This window comes from Xiphophorus couchianus, chromosome 17 (genome assembly GCF_001444195.1).
Source record: "Xiphophorus couchianus chromosome 17, X_couchianus-1.0, whole genome shotgun sequence".
Classification (NCBI taxonomy): domain Eukaryota; kingdom Metazoa; phylum Chordata; class Actinopteri; order Cyprinodontiformes; family Poeciliidae; genus Xiphophorus; species Xiphophorus couchianus.
In genome coordinates, this window is record NC_040244.1 from 14,511,977 (window position 1) to 14,523,831 (window position 11,855).

Sequence of the window (11,855 nt, forward strand, 5' to 3'; positions counted from 1 at the left end):
TGATATGACATTTCTCTTGAATGACTGTAAAAACAAGTTTTCCAGCTTTTTAACAAATAACTGAATTAGCACAATAATCCAGTTTCTTTTTCTTGTTAATATTGTATTTATTATATTTTCAATTTATAGGCTTTCATTAGTTTTGGTACATTTTTACTGCAAAACATCAGCGTGAATTTTTTAATGATTTAGAATTTTAGACCCACCTTTCAATAAGACAATATAAATTCTACAAATCAATTATGATTATGTGATTAACTTACACATTTGGTTAGAGGACTTGATCAAGACATGAGGCTTAAAGTTTAGGACTTGGACTGGACATGTTAGGTCTGCAGGCTTGTGTGTAGGACAGTGGCTGTGTTTGTGTGTAACTTCCAATCAGAAGCAGCTTAACTGGTTCAAGGAGGAAGATACCAGATTGCTTTCCCACCTAGTAGAGTAAACAGGCGCTCCTGAGCTCACCTTTAACTATTTACAAATCACACCTTTAACTATTCCAGTGTGTTTTCGCTTCCTGGACTAGTCTTGTACCCTCATCTTTATCAACTCTTGCCTATAGTTAAGCAGCAATGGCCAAATGAGGCTTTAAAGCCCTTTGATTTGCCCAAAGGTTCATTACTTGGTGCTTCCTTCATTGCTCACCAGTGACATCTAGTGCTGAACTGAAACTGTGACAGCCTTGCCACTCAAATAAATCATACTTCAAAAATATGACAACATGGCAGTGTATGCAAAATTGTAGGGTCCATGGAATCATATTTAACTAAAATGATTGGCACAGAAATGTCCTGCTAAAATATTGACCATCAGCTGTGGTTGTCCTTAATTTTGTGGACTGAAGACGTTTGATGTTTTGTGTCTTGACAGTGACGTGTTTGTTGGGGCAGAGATGGTTTGCTTTGTGTTTGTTACTTCCTTTCTGGAAAAACTAGAATTTGTCTAACTTCTATTTTTCTAGGACTTCTAGTTCTGATTGATTAACAGGTATGCAGAAAATTTCACTCTTCCAGTGGCTGTTAGTCTGTTTCCGCTGCTTGAGGGGGGGGGCGTGTGTGTGGCTAAAAACTCTTAGCCAACATTTTTTGTTGGCTTCCTTTCAGCCACCGCTGATGAATGAAACTCTTCTCGAATGCTGCTATCGCTGCTGTTGAGAAGCAGCGATCGCAGCTTCTGTTGCGATAGCAGCAGAAGCTGCTCCCCGCTGTCATCACCTCCTCGGACAGCGGGGAGGTGATGAGGCCCCGTCAGCCGGTTAGATCCTGAAAACGCGAAAAAAATAAAACAAAATAAAATAAAATACCAGTGCGACCCCGACTAGGCTGCGGATAGGGCCCTCAACCTGTCTTAGGACTGTGGGACGTTTAAGAGTTTTTAGCCAACATGACTCTTCCTTGTCCTAACTTTGGACAAGACTTGTGATTTAGAGGTCTTCCACTTGAGATTCCAACTGAGATGTAATTGGAAAGACTTGACTCTTACTTCTGATTTGAGAAGCGGTTGGTTGGTTTCACCTCTGCCTTACTGCTCACTGCAATTTGCAACTGTGTTGCTTAGTGGCTGCAAAAAACCGCACTGTGACTGAAAACAGGATGGATTTGAGGAGCGCCGTGTCGAACTGGGCCAACAGCTCCTCTGACACTGCAAACCTCTTACAGGGAAAACGACTTCTGCTGATCCTTTTGTCGTGACACTTCAAGTCACAGAAGATGAAAACTCAGCGTGTGTGGAATGACAAGAATTTCCACAAACATGTTTGTAGACTTGTCTTAGTTGCTACACAAGCATTGCAGAGAGACAGTAACTCAGCTCTGCATTGTTTTCAAAATCGATAGTCATTGACCTGGATGCTTTTTTGATTTTCTTTTAACACAGAGCCAGATCGAGTTGTCACTGCTACTGGGAGGCCAAGCTTTAAGGAAACGTTTTCCTCTGAAGTACGGATGGCTCGTTCTGTTGTTGGCTGTTGTTGTCTTATGGATCATGTTTAGCAATCCCAACGTCGCTGATCACATAGCCGGTAAATTAGCACAGGTGAGTATTTGTCATCTTTCAAACATGAACTTCAACTTCGTCAGCATTATAGGCTGGTAAAAGTACAGCTTTCAAGTTCAATGAACCAAGTTTATTTGTGTCGCACATTTCAGCAACAAGACAGTTTAAAGTGCTTTACATCATGAAAACACAAAAATACAAAGTCATAAAAGACACCAGAAAAAAAAATAAATAAATTATTAAGCAGCTTTTCTATCCAATTATGAATTGGTTAATCAAAAGCCTTACCAAATTAACCCTACACTGTATTATGTTTTATTTATTGTAAGAATTATGGATAGAAAATGTGGTTAATACAACAATCGTTAGCTGCAGCCCTAGTTCATTTAGTTATGGGTGCTTTTTGACTGATAACTCCCAATCTTTGGGAAAGCTTCTGGACCTGAAAAGTATCAAAACCCAAATGGGAAAAAGAAGGAATTGTTGGGTTTTCAAACAAAATATTCAGTTATAGTTTTATGCTAATGCAGGGTCACCTCAATATATAATTGAGGAAGCTATCATAATTAATCAGTAATTTGTAAAGAAACTATGATTTTATGGCACTTGATTTGTTCAATCTCTAAACTTTATTCTCTAGTTGAAGAACAAAGTCCCGACCACTGAGGCTCTGATTCCCACCACCAGAACTCTGAAACGTCCCACTGAGCCTCCTAAGCCAACCAGTTTCTGCTCCTTCCACTCTGTGTTACCTGAAGACGCTCTTGAGTTGGAATTTTTAAAGAACTACATCACCTGGCCTGAAACACCATCTGTCCCAGCCAACTTCTGTCTGAATGACACCAGTCATCCCGCTCACAGCACGTTCACCATTCTTCCACGTGACGGAGGGGGAAGTTGGCATGTTGGTGATCAGCTGGAGGTTTTGATCAAAATTAATGACTTTCTTGGTCGCCCCAAGAAATCTGGCGGAGACGTCCTGTTTGCTCGGCTGCACAACCGAACTGTTCAGGCAGGCGTGGTGGGGAAAGTCTTTGATCATCGCAACGGTTCCTACACGGCTGTATTCTCTTTACTATGGGAAGGAAGCGCACAGGTTGAGGTAAGACTGAATGTTTTTCTCTTAAATGAGCAAATAGTGTGACCTAGATAAGATCTCCTTTGTTACTTTCTCCTAAATAAGCTTTTTGTGTCGCGAGTTCTGGATATCGAGGACCTGAAAGCTCAGAGTAGGAGGGTAATGTGTTAGATCCATTTTTTAAATTTGGCCTGAGTTTAATCTGCCTGTTTTTACCACAATGTTTATACACAAACCTTTTTTCCTCTTGTTGTCTATCATGCAGTCAGAAATTTGAAAGGTGGTGACTGATGTGAAAAAGGAGAAACTTACTTTTTGAAATATTTGACCTGTTTGACCCAGGAGTGTCTGATGAAGTTTACCACAGCCAAACCAAACGTTGCTGTTTCTCTTGACAACCAGGCTATAAAAAAACGTTTCTTGAGTATTGGGAAGTATAGTCAAACCTTCAGTATTTCTGAGGTACATTAGGAAATTGAATAAAAGTGAGTCTAATTAATAGATAAAAAAACAGCTAGGAAAGAGCAGGACATTAAAGATAGCTCAGGGAGAACTGATTAATGCAATAAACATAGCAGAATTAAACAGCTCAACCATTTACTAAGGTTGAGCTGAAAGAGAAAGGAAAATAAGAGACAGAACATAAACTCAACAGAAATGACACAAAAACAAAAGGAGCAAAGACAACATGGCAAACTACAGTAACTGGATCATTAAACTAAAATGAAGCCCCAATTAACACATAGTCAAATAATGTACAGTACAAAGTCCCAAGATAAGCATGACGTTCTTGAACTCATTTTGTTTCTCCACAAAACAAGCAGAGTGCAACTTAGAGCAATAAATACACAATATCACCACAGTATATTGTTCATAACCTTTACAAAGACTGCTTCTACAAACATTTGTAAAATATTTAGTCTCTCTCAAGAATCAGTGGTTTCCAGTGTGGTACCGTGAAATGTTATGACCTGTCCAGTAAGTCCAGTTGGGAAATTTCCTTGCTACTAAATATTCGACAGTCAACTGATAGTGAGGTTGTATCAAGGTGGAAGTTATGGGGAGCAAAAGCAACTCTGGCACAAAGAGCTAAGCATGTAAAATTACAGATTTAAGCTGATGCTAAGGCATGTAGTGACCAAAGGTGGCCAATGTCCTGCAGAATCAATGGCTATAGACTTTCAGACTTAATGTTGTGTTCAGATTTGCTGAAGAACAGAGAATAGAGTATCATGGAATGGGGTTCCTCATCCTACATCTGTAAGTGCAATACAAGGTACTAGGTACACAATACAGCAGTGGAGAGATGTTTTCTGAAATAATAAATATAGCATCATTGTTTAACAATCCAATGCAATATGGGTTTACTATTTGCCAGTAAACCCATACGGCAACTGCATTGTACGAAATGGAACATTGGGAGGAGACAAGATTGCCTTTTTCCAGCCTGGGACTGACCCTTGCTTGAACCTGTATCCTCTGCTGTATCCTCTGCTTCACTGGCAGAGAAGCTCAATCACTTCTTCACCTGTTTTGAGACTAAATCACCAGCGAGCCCCTACTGCAGGCAAAATCCCTCCACAGCCAGACCATCACAGTACAGGCACAGAAGTGTGAATTACCTTGAGGGCAGTGAACTCCTGGAAATCTGCTAGATCAGATGGTGTAAGAGACTGTGCAGACCAGTAAGTTGGGGTTTTACCAGCATCTTCAATCAGTCCCTCATCCGGTGCTCCGTCCCACCATGCTTAAAGTCCTCCACCATCAGCCCTCTGCCATACAAGAACATTAGCAGTCTCAATGACTTCCTGTCAGTGACACTATCATCACAAAGTGTTTTGAAAAACTGGTTCAGAGTCACACTACTTCTCATCTGCCACCCAAATTGTACCCTCACCAGTTTGCATGCAGAGCCAACTGGTCTACAGAAGATGCTATCGCTACCACTATGCACACCACATTGGCACATGTGTAACATCAAAGGAGCTACATGAGGCTGGTCTACCTGGACTTCAGATTAGCTTTTAACACCATCATTCCAAGCATACTGGTGAGGAAACTGGGGCACCTGGGTCTCCCCCACAACATGTCCAGCTGGATCATGGACTTCCTGGCAGACCACTGCCAGAGGATGAGAGTAGGATCCCACCTGTCCTCAGCAGTGAGCACCAGCAAGGCTCTCCACAAGGCTGTGTGTCCCATGAGTTTAGCTTCACCCACCCAAACAAAATCATAAAGTTTGCTGATGATGCCACAGGGGAATGGAGGTGGAACGACTGTCTGGTGCACCACCAACAACTTCCATTTGAACACCTCCACCTCCACGAACTGGTTGTCAACTTCAGGAGGTGTAAACTAGACATTCAACCCAAAGTCATAAATGGGGACAGTCGGGAGAGGGTGTCAAATTTCAAGTTCCTGGGCACCAACATCAGTGAAGACCTGACCTGGAACTCTAACTCCACTTCAGTCCTGAAAAAAGGACAACAGAGACTGTACTTGCTGAGGATTCTCAGGAAGAACAACCTGAGAACTGAGTTCTTGGTGTCCTTCTATCGCTGCTCTGTGGAGAACCACAGTGGGATGAGAACCACATCCCACTGTGGTTCTCCAGCTCCACTGCGGCAGAGAGGAAGCAGCTCCACAGGGTCATAAACACCACCCAGAGACTGATTGGCTGCCTTCTTCCATGTCTGGAGGAGATCTACAGGACTCAATGCGTCCAGAGAGCCTGCAGTATCACCAAGGACCCCTCACACCCCGGCCACCACCTCTTCAAACTCCTGCCCCTGAGGGCAATAAAGTCCTTAGGGGCACTACAAAACAGTTTCTACCCAAGAACTGTTGTTGCCCTTAACACAGATAATCCTTCTAAAACCTTATTTTTATTTTTTCCTTGACATCCCAGTTGTTCTGCTTCTACTATATTTTTTATATTTATTGAGATAAACTTATTTATTGTTTTCTTATTCATTTATTTGACTTGCCTCCAAGAGTTGCAATTTTTAATATGTCATTGTGCTTTCTTCATGTACAATGACAATAAAAGAAATTCTGATTCTGATGAACTTAATAAATGTCCCGAGAGGAATCACTCAACTACAACACCAAAGGAAGATCACTGATCATACAAGCCGTTTGGATTAAGAATCAGATGTCACTCAATTTGTATTTGAAGGCAAACAAGTAAATATCTTTGGCAATATAGTACTATGTCACATTTACCAGTGAGATTTTCCAGTCCTGAACCAGAGAAGTGATATATTATTCCAGTTCATTTGCTATGAGAAGTTTTTCTGTAATAGATACTATCTATCTTACACAAATAAAAGCGTAGTATTTTGGGGTTTTACATATATTTAAATTTTACTTCACAAGAGAAATTGTATTGTGAGGTTTCTTGTCGTTTTCAAAAAGGTGACCCTGGTCCACTCCAGTGAGGCAGTCACAGTCCTAGAGAGAGTCAACCTGGAAAAGCCTGGCAGGATTTTTTTTCAAAGCCTCTTCCGCTCAGGCTCAGTCACTGAGGATGCCAATTGTAACGTGTGCCTTAAGGCTCCCCCGGAGCAGCTGTGCAACTTCACTGACACCCACACCGGTGAGCCCTGGTTCTGCTACAAGCCAAAGACGCTCAAATGTGAACACAGGGTCTCCCACGCTTTCAAAGGTTTGGTACCGCATCCAACAGGCAACGAGGCCAAGCTCTTTCAAAGGTAAAAGTAACAATTAGTTTATATTCAGCTCTTTTCTATTGCATGACAAATGTCCTAAAGCTTTTTATGTCTCTTTGCCCACTAGCTGTGGGAGGTGTGTGCAGTAAGACTTTAGTGGAGTTGACTGTTGTTCACAGACTTCAGAAGCAGACATGTATTTACTTAAAAAACTGACATCTTTTCATCTTTCAGGTGTTTTTTTTGGCTTTGGTTTGTTTTGGTTTTTGTATCTTTTTGTTGTTGATGACATTGAATCATCAACAAGTTGATGATGGTGCAGGAGTTTATAATTCAGAAGTGACCAACAAACTAAAATGTTGCCGAACCAGAAAAACTTACCATCAACATTCAAGATAAACAAAACTGTGTGAAATACTTTTAAAATGTCCCCAATAAGACAAAAAGGAAGACAATATTTGTTTCTTGTTACTATTTCAGATAATTTTATTTCATTTTTTTCAATGTAGCCTATCTGGTAGGGTAGCACTAAGACTTGCTGTCTGACTGCCGCAATGAAGCCGAACAGATTTACTTTCAAAAGTGAAGCATTAAGGCTTTCACTATTATGCTCCACTTGATATTTATATCAACAAAACTTTATTGGTAACTGCTTTGGGTTTATCTAAAAAGTAATAGACACAGAGTCAAAAGGAAAATGGAGAAAAAAACGTATCTGCAGTAATCTGTCCGGATAACAGCATCAGAGAGTCTGGCCTTGAAAACCTGAACAAGCTAATAAGAAGGCTAGCTCTGTTCTAGAGACATGGAGCCTGATGGACCTGTTGTGGAAAATAGATTAGACACACAATGAACAAGTACAACGATAATCTATACTTCGATTACAAGTAATGCAATGTGACTGACCTGAATTGAAGTCAATTGAATGAAAGTAAAGAAAATGTGCCATTCAGTAAGAACGCACATTGGAATTAGCAGTTAAAATTTGTTTTGATTTTAGTAACGAGTCTTTCATACAGTTTCTTTGCTCTTGTTACAGTGGTGTCAACTTGAAAGTTTCCATTCCATCTTCAGGATCCTCCAAAATCACCATTTTACCAAAACTAAAAGGTAAAAGTTGCTATATTGTCATAAATGTGTTACAATGAATCATTGATTGCCTGACATACATGGAAAAAATGTAATCAGTTATTCTATGTGTGGCTTTCTCAAAACAACTTTGTCCAATGGCATTTTATAATTTACATGATGTGTTTGGACTTTATTTCAGATACATAAAACTGAGTTAAATGTGGTTGCATAACATGTAACACATTCATTTAGAAAGACATGCATTTTACTTGAATAAACCGTAAAATATTGATTTGCTATGAAACTACGATAATGTAGAACAGCTGTTTGTTCTGCTCAAGTTACTATCATAAAACACAATCATTAAATATCATTTGTTTTTTCCTCCAGTTCCCAATGAAACAGTCCCTGTTAACATGTCAGGTAAAGTTGCTGTTTGTATAATTGGGTAAAAGTTTAATATCCACAAAGGTGTTTCTGTAAAGTAATGCTGGCATTCACTTTCTATGTCTTAACATCATTTTGGTTTTCTTTTCTTTTTGTTCTTCTGAATCTCCCCTCATCTAGAAGCCATGAGAGGAGCTGGTCCTGCTGGTTATTACTACCAGGGTGCTTGGCGAGCACTAGACGGCACCACAGTCCATCAGTTTAACAACGCCACAGCAATCAGCCAGTGTCTGAAAGGGAAGGTTCTCCATCTGTATGGAGACTCCACCGTCAGGCAGTGGATTGAATTCTTAATAGCTAAAGTTCCAGGTAGATACTCAGTAGAAATGTTTGACAACAATTCAAATTGGTTCCTTCTGACTTGTTCTCTGTTAAACTTTCAGATCTCAAGAAGTTTGACCTGAAAACCCCCCCAAAAACTGGGCCCCTTATGGCCTTAGATTATAAAAACAACATTTTATTGACGTTCCGCTGCCACGGCCCTCCCCTCCGTGCTCCTCCATTGCCGGTCAGCCAGTTCCACTTTGTTGCCAACGAACTGGACAGCGTGGTTGGAGGAACAAACACTGTAGTCATTTTTGGCGTCTGGGCACACTTTGGCGTTTACCCTGTGGAGGTCTACATTCGACGTCTGCTGAGCATAAGGAGGGCAGTGGTGCGGCTGTTGACCAGAGCTCCAGATACTCTGGTTATCATCAGGACTGGTAATCCCAAAAAGCTGACGCTACGTGAGTCACTGACCACTGACGATTACTACGCATTGCAACGAGACAAGATACTCAGAGCAATATTCAAAGAAGTTAATGTCCGACTGCTGGACGCCTGGGAGATGACCCAGGCTCACTACCTTCCACATGACCTCCACCCACCTCAGCCCATAATTAAGAATATGATAGATGTTATTTTGTCCCACATATGCTCCCAGAGGTGAAATTTACAGACACATGGAAGAAGTAGAAGACTGTAGATCTGTGTGGTAGATCTGGTAACTATTGGTGATTGGTAACACATACTTACTGTTTGACTTTTGATACAAACAAATCCAGCTGTACGGATTTGTTTGTATCTAGATGAGGGGAAAAAATATTAACAAAAAGAAGCAGATGCAGGGTTTGTGTTTTATGGGAAATGTAAGGACACTTTATGGTGTCTCAAAGCTTTTGTTCCATTAAATATTCAATAAAAGAACATAACCATAACTATCTAATCTCTGAACAGTCAACATCCTATTTTATCTCAAACGTCTTTTCTCAAGCCTGTTGCCTCTAAGACTTTTTCACAACTTAATGTATTTTGATGTAAATCAATGTAGAGCTCTGCATTAATATGCTCATGTATGCTCGCTATGCTAGCTTAGATCTTGTCAGTTATGTTCTGTGTGGTGTTTTTCAAGAAATTGTCATGATTTGCAGTGTGAGGTGGTGACGCAGACGCAGTGAACCCAGTAGCTGAGAGGAATGATGATGATGATGATGATGATTTAATTAACAAACAATGCACACATAATCCAAAATCCAGGCGGCACAGCTGAGCAGAAAGGCTAAGGTTCAACACTGGTAGCAACTGGCAAACTAATAGACATCTAGCAACAGACTAGCTCAGACAGCTAAACGGCAAGACAGATCAAACAGACTGGTACGACAGAGACACAGGTGGCATTAAATACACAGAGGGTAATCACGGAACTAGACACACCTGGGAACAATCAAGAGGTAGACAGGAAAACACAGAGACTCAAGACACAGAAATCCAAAATAAGCACAGAGAGAAAACTCAAATCAACACGGAGAAAACCCAATCTTGACAGAAATGACTCAAATGACATGGTGATCACGGCGCAACACAGTTCTGAAAGTAATGGAGACATGGAGGAAACATTGACATAAACATTTGATATATAAATGACTCAAAAAATAATGAGTCAAAGTAATATAGTGAGTTGTGCAGCTAATGTTAACAATAAGAACATTTATATCTGTTTATTTTTTTGCATGTTAATTAAAAAGAACATTAAATTAGTTAGTTATTAGTGTAATCTGCACTCAGCACTAGTAACATTATTTCCATTACTACAATAGAACGATTCTCTCTGAGTTTTATGTGTGCAGGTCCAGTTCTATGTTTTCATCCTACACTGCAAAGTCAGTGCATCCAAGATGCTATAATCACATTTCTACATTAATACAGTTGTTTAAATGATTAGTTTTTTATTGATATGACATTTCTCTTGAATGACTGTAAAAACAAGTTTTCCAGCTTTTTAACAAATAACTGAATTAGCACAATAATCCAGTTTCTTTTTCTTGTTAATATTGTATTTATTATATTTTCAATTTATAGGCTTTCATTAGTTTTGGTACATTTTTACTGCAAAACATCAGCGTGAATTTTTTAATGATTTAGAATTTTAGACCCACCTTTCAATAAGACAATATAAATTCTACAAATCAATTATGATTATGTGATTAACTTACACATTTGGTTAGAGGACTTGATCAAGACATGAGGCTTAAAGTTTAGGACTTGGACTGGACATGTTAGGTCTGCAGGCTTGTGTGTAGGACAGTGGCTGTGTTTGTGTGTAACTTCCAATCAGAAGCAGCTTAACTGGTTCAAGGAGGAAGATACCAGATTGCTTTCCCACCTAGTAGAGTAAACAGGCGCTCCTGAGCTCACCTTTAACTATTTACAAATCACACCTTTAACTATTCCAGTGTGTTTTCGCTTCCTGGACTAGTCTTGTACCCTCATCTTTATCAACTCTTGCCTATAGTTAAGCAGCAATGGCCAAATGAGGCTTTAAAGCCCTTTGATTTGCCCAAAGGTTCATTACTTGGTGCTTCCTTCATTGCTCACCAGTGACATCTAGTGCTGAACTGAAACTGTGACAGCCTTGCCACTCAAATAAATCATACTTCAAAAATATGACAACATGGCAGTGTATGCAAAATTGTAGGGTCCATGGAATCATATTTAACTAAAATGATTGGCACAGAAATGTCCTGCTAAAATATTGACCATCAGCTGTGGTTGTCCTTAATTTTGTGGACTGAAGACGTTTGATGTTTTGTGTCTTGACAGTGACGTGTTTGTTGGGGCAGAGATGGTTTGCTTTGTGTTTGTTACTTCCTTTCTGGAAAAACTAGAATTTGTCTAACTTCTATTTTTCTAGGACTTCTAGTTCTGATTGATTAACAGGTATGCAGAAAATTTCACTCTTCCAGTGGCTGTTAGTCTGTTTCCGCTGCTTGAGGGGGGGGGCGTGTGTGTGGCTAAAAACTCTTAGCCAACATTTTTTGTTGGCTTCCTTTCAGCCACCGCTGATGAATGAAACTCTTCTCGAATGCTGCTATCGCTGCTGTTGAGAAGCAGCGATCGCAGCTTCTGTTGCGATAGCAGCAGAAGCTGCTCCCCGCTGTCATCACCTCCTCGGACAGCGGGGAGGTGATGAGGCCCCGTCAGCCGGTTAGATCCTGAAAACGCGAAAAAAATAAAACAAAATAAAATAAAATACCAGTGCGACCCCGACTAGGCTGCGGATAGGGCCCTCAACCTGTCTTAGGACTGTGGGACGTTTAAGAGTTTTTAGCCAA

The 11,855-nt window shown here is 40.2% G+C and overlaps 1 protein-coding gene across 1 annotated transcript; it reads left to right on the plus strand.

Annotated features, from left to right (window-relative positions):
• Window positions 1-1,880: 1,880 nt before the first annotated feature.
• On the plus strand, window positions 1,881-9,673 carry LOC114160738 (NXPE family member 3-like). Its single transcript, XM_028043488.1, has 7 exons — window positions 1,881-2,034; window positions 2,636-3,097; window positions 6,491-6,786; window positions 7,784-7,854; window positions 8,206-8,238; window positions 8,386-8,571; window positions 8,646-9,673. Exons 1-7 carry the CDS (start codon window positions 1,984-1,986, stop codon window positions 9,191-9,193), a joined length of 1,647 nt encoding a protein of 548 aa, XP_027899289.1. The 5' UTR covers window positions 1,881-1,983; the 3' UTR covers window positions 9,194-9,673.
• Window positions 9,674-11,855: the final 2,182 nt, after the last annotated feature.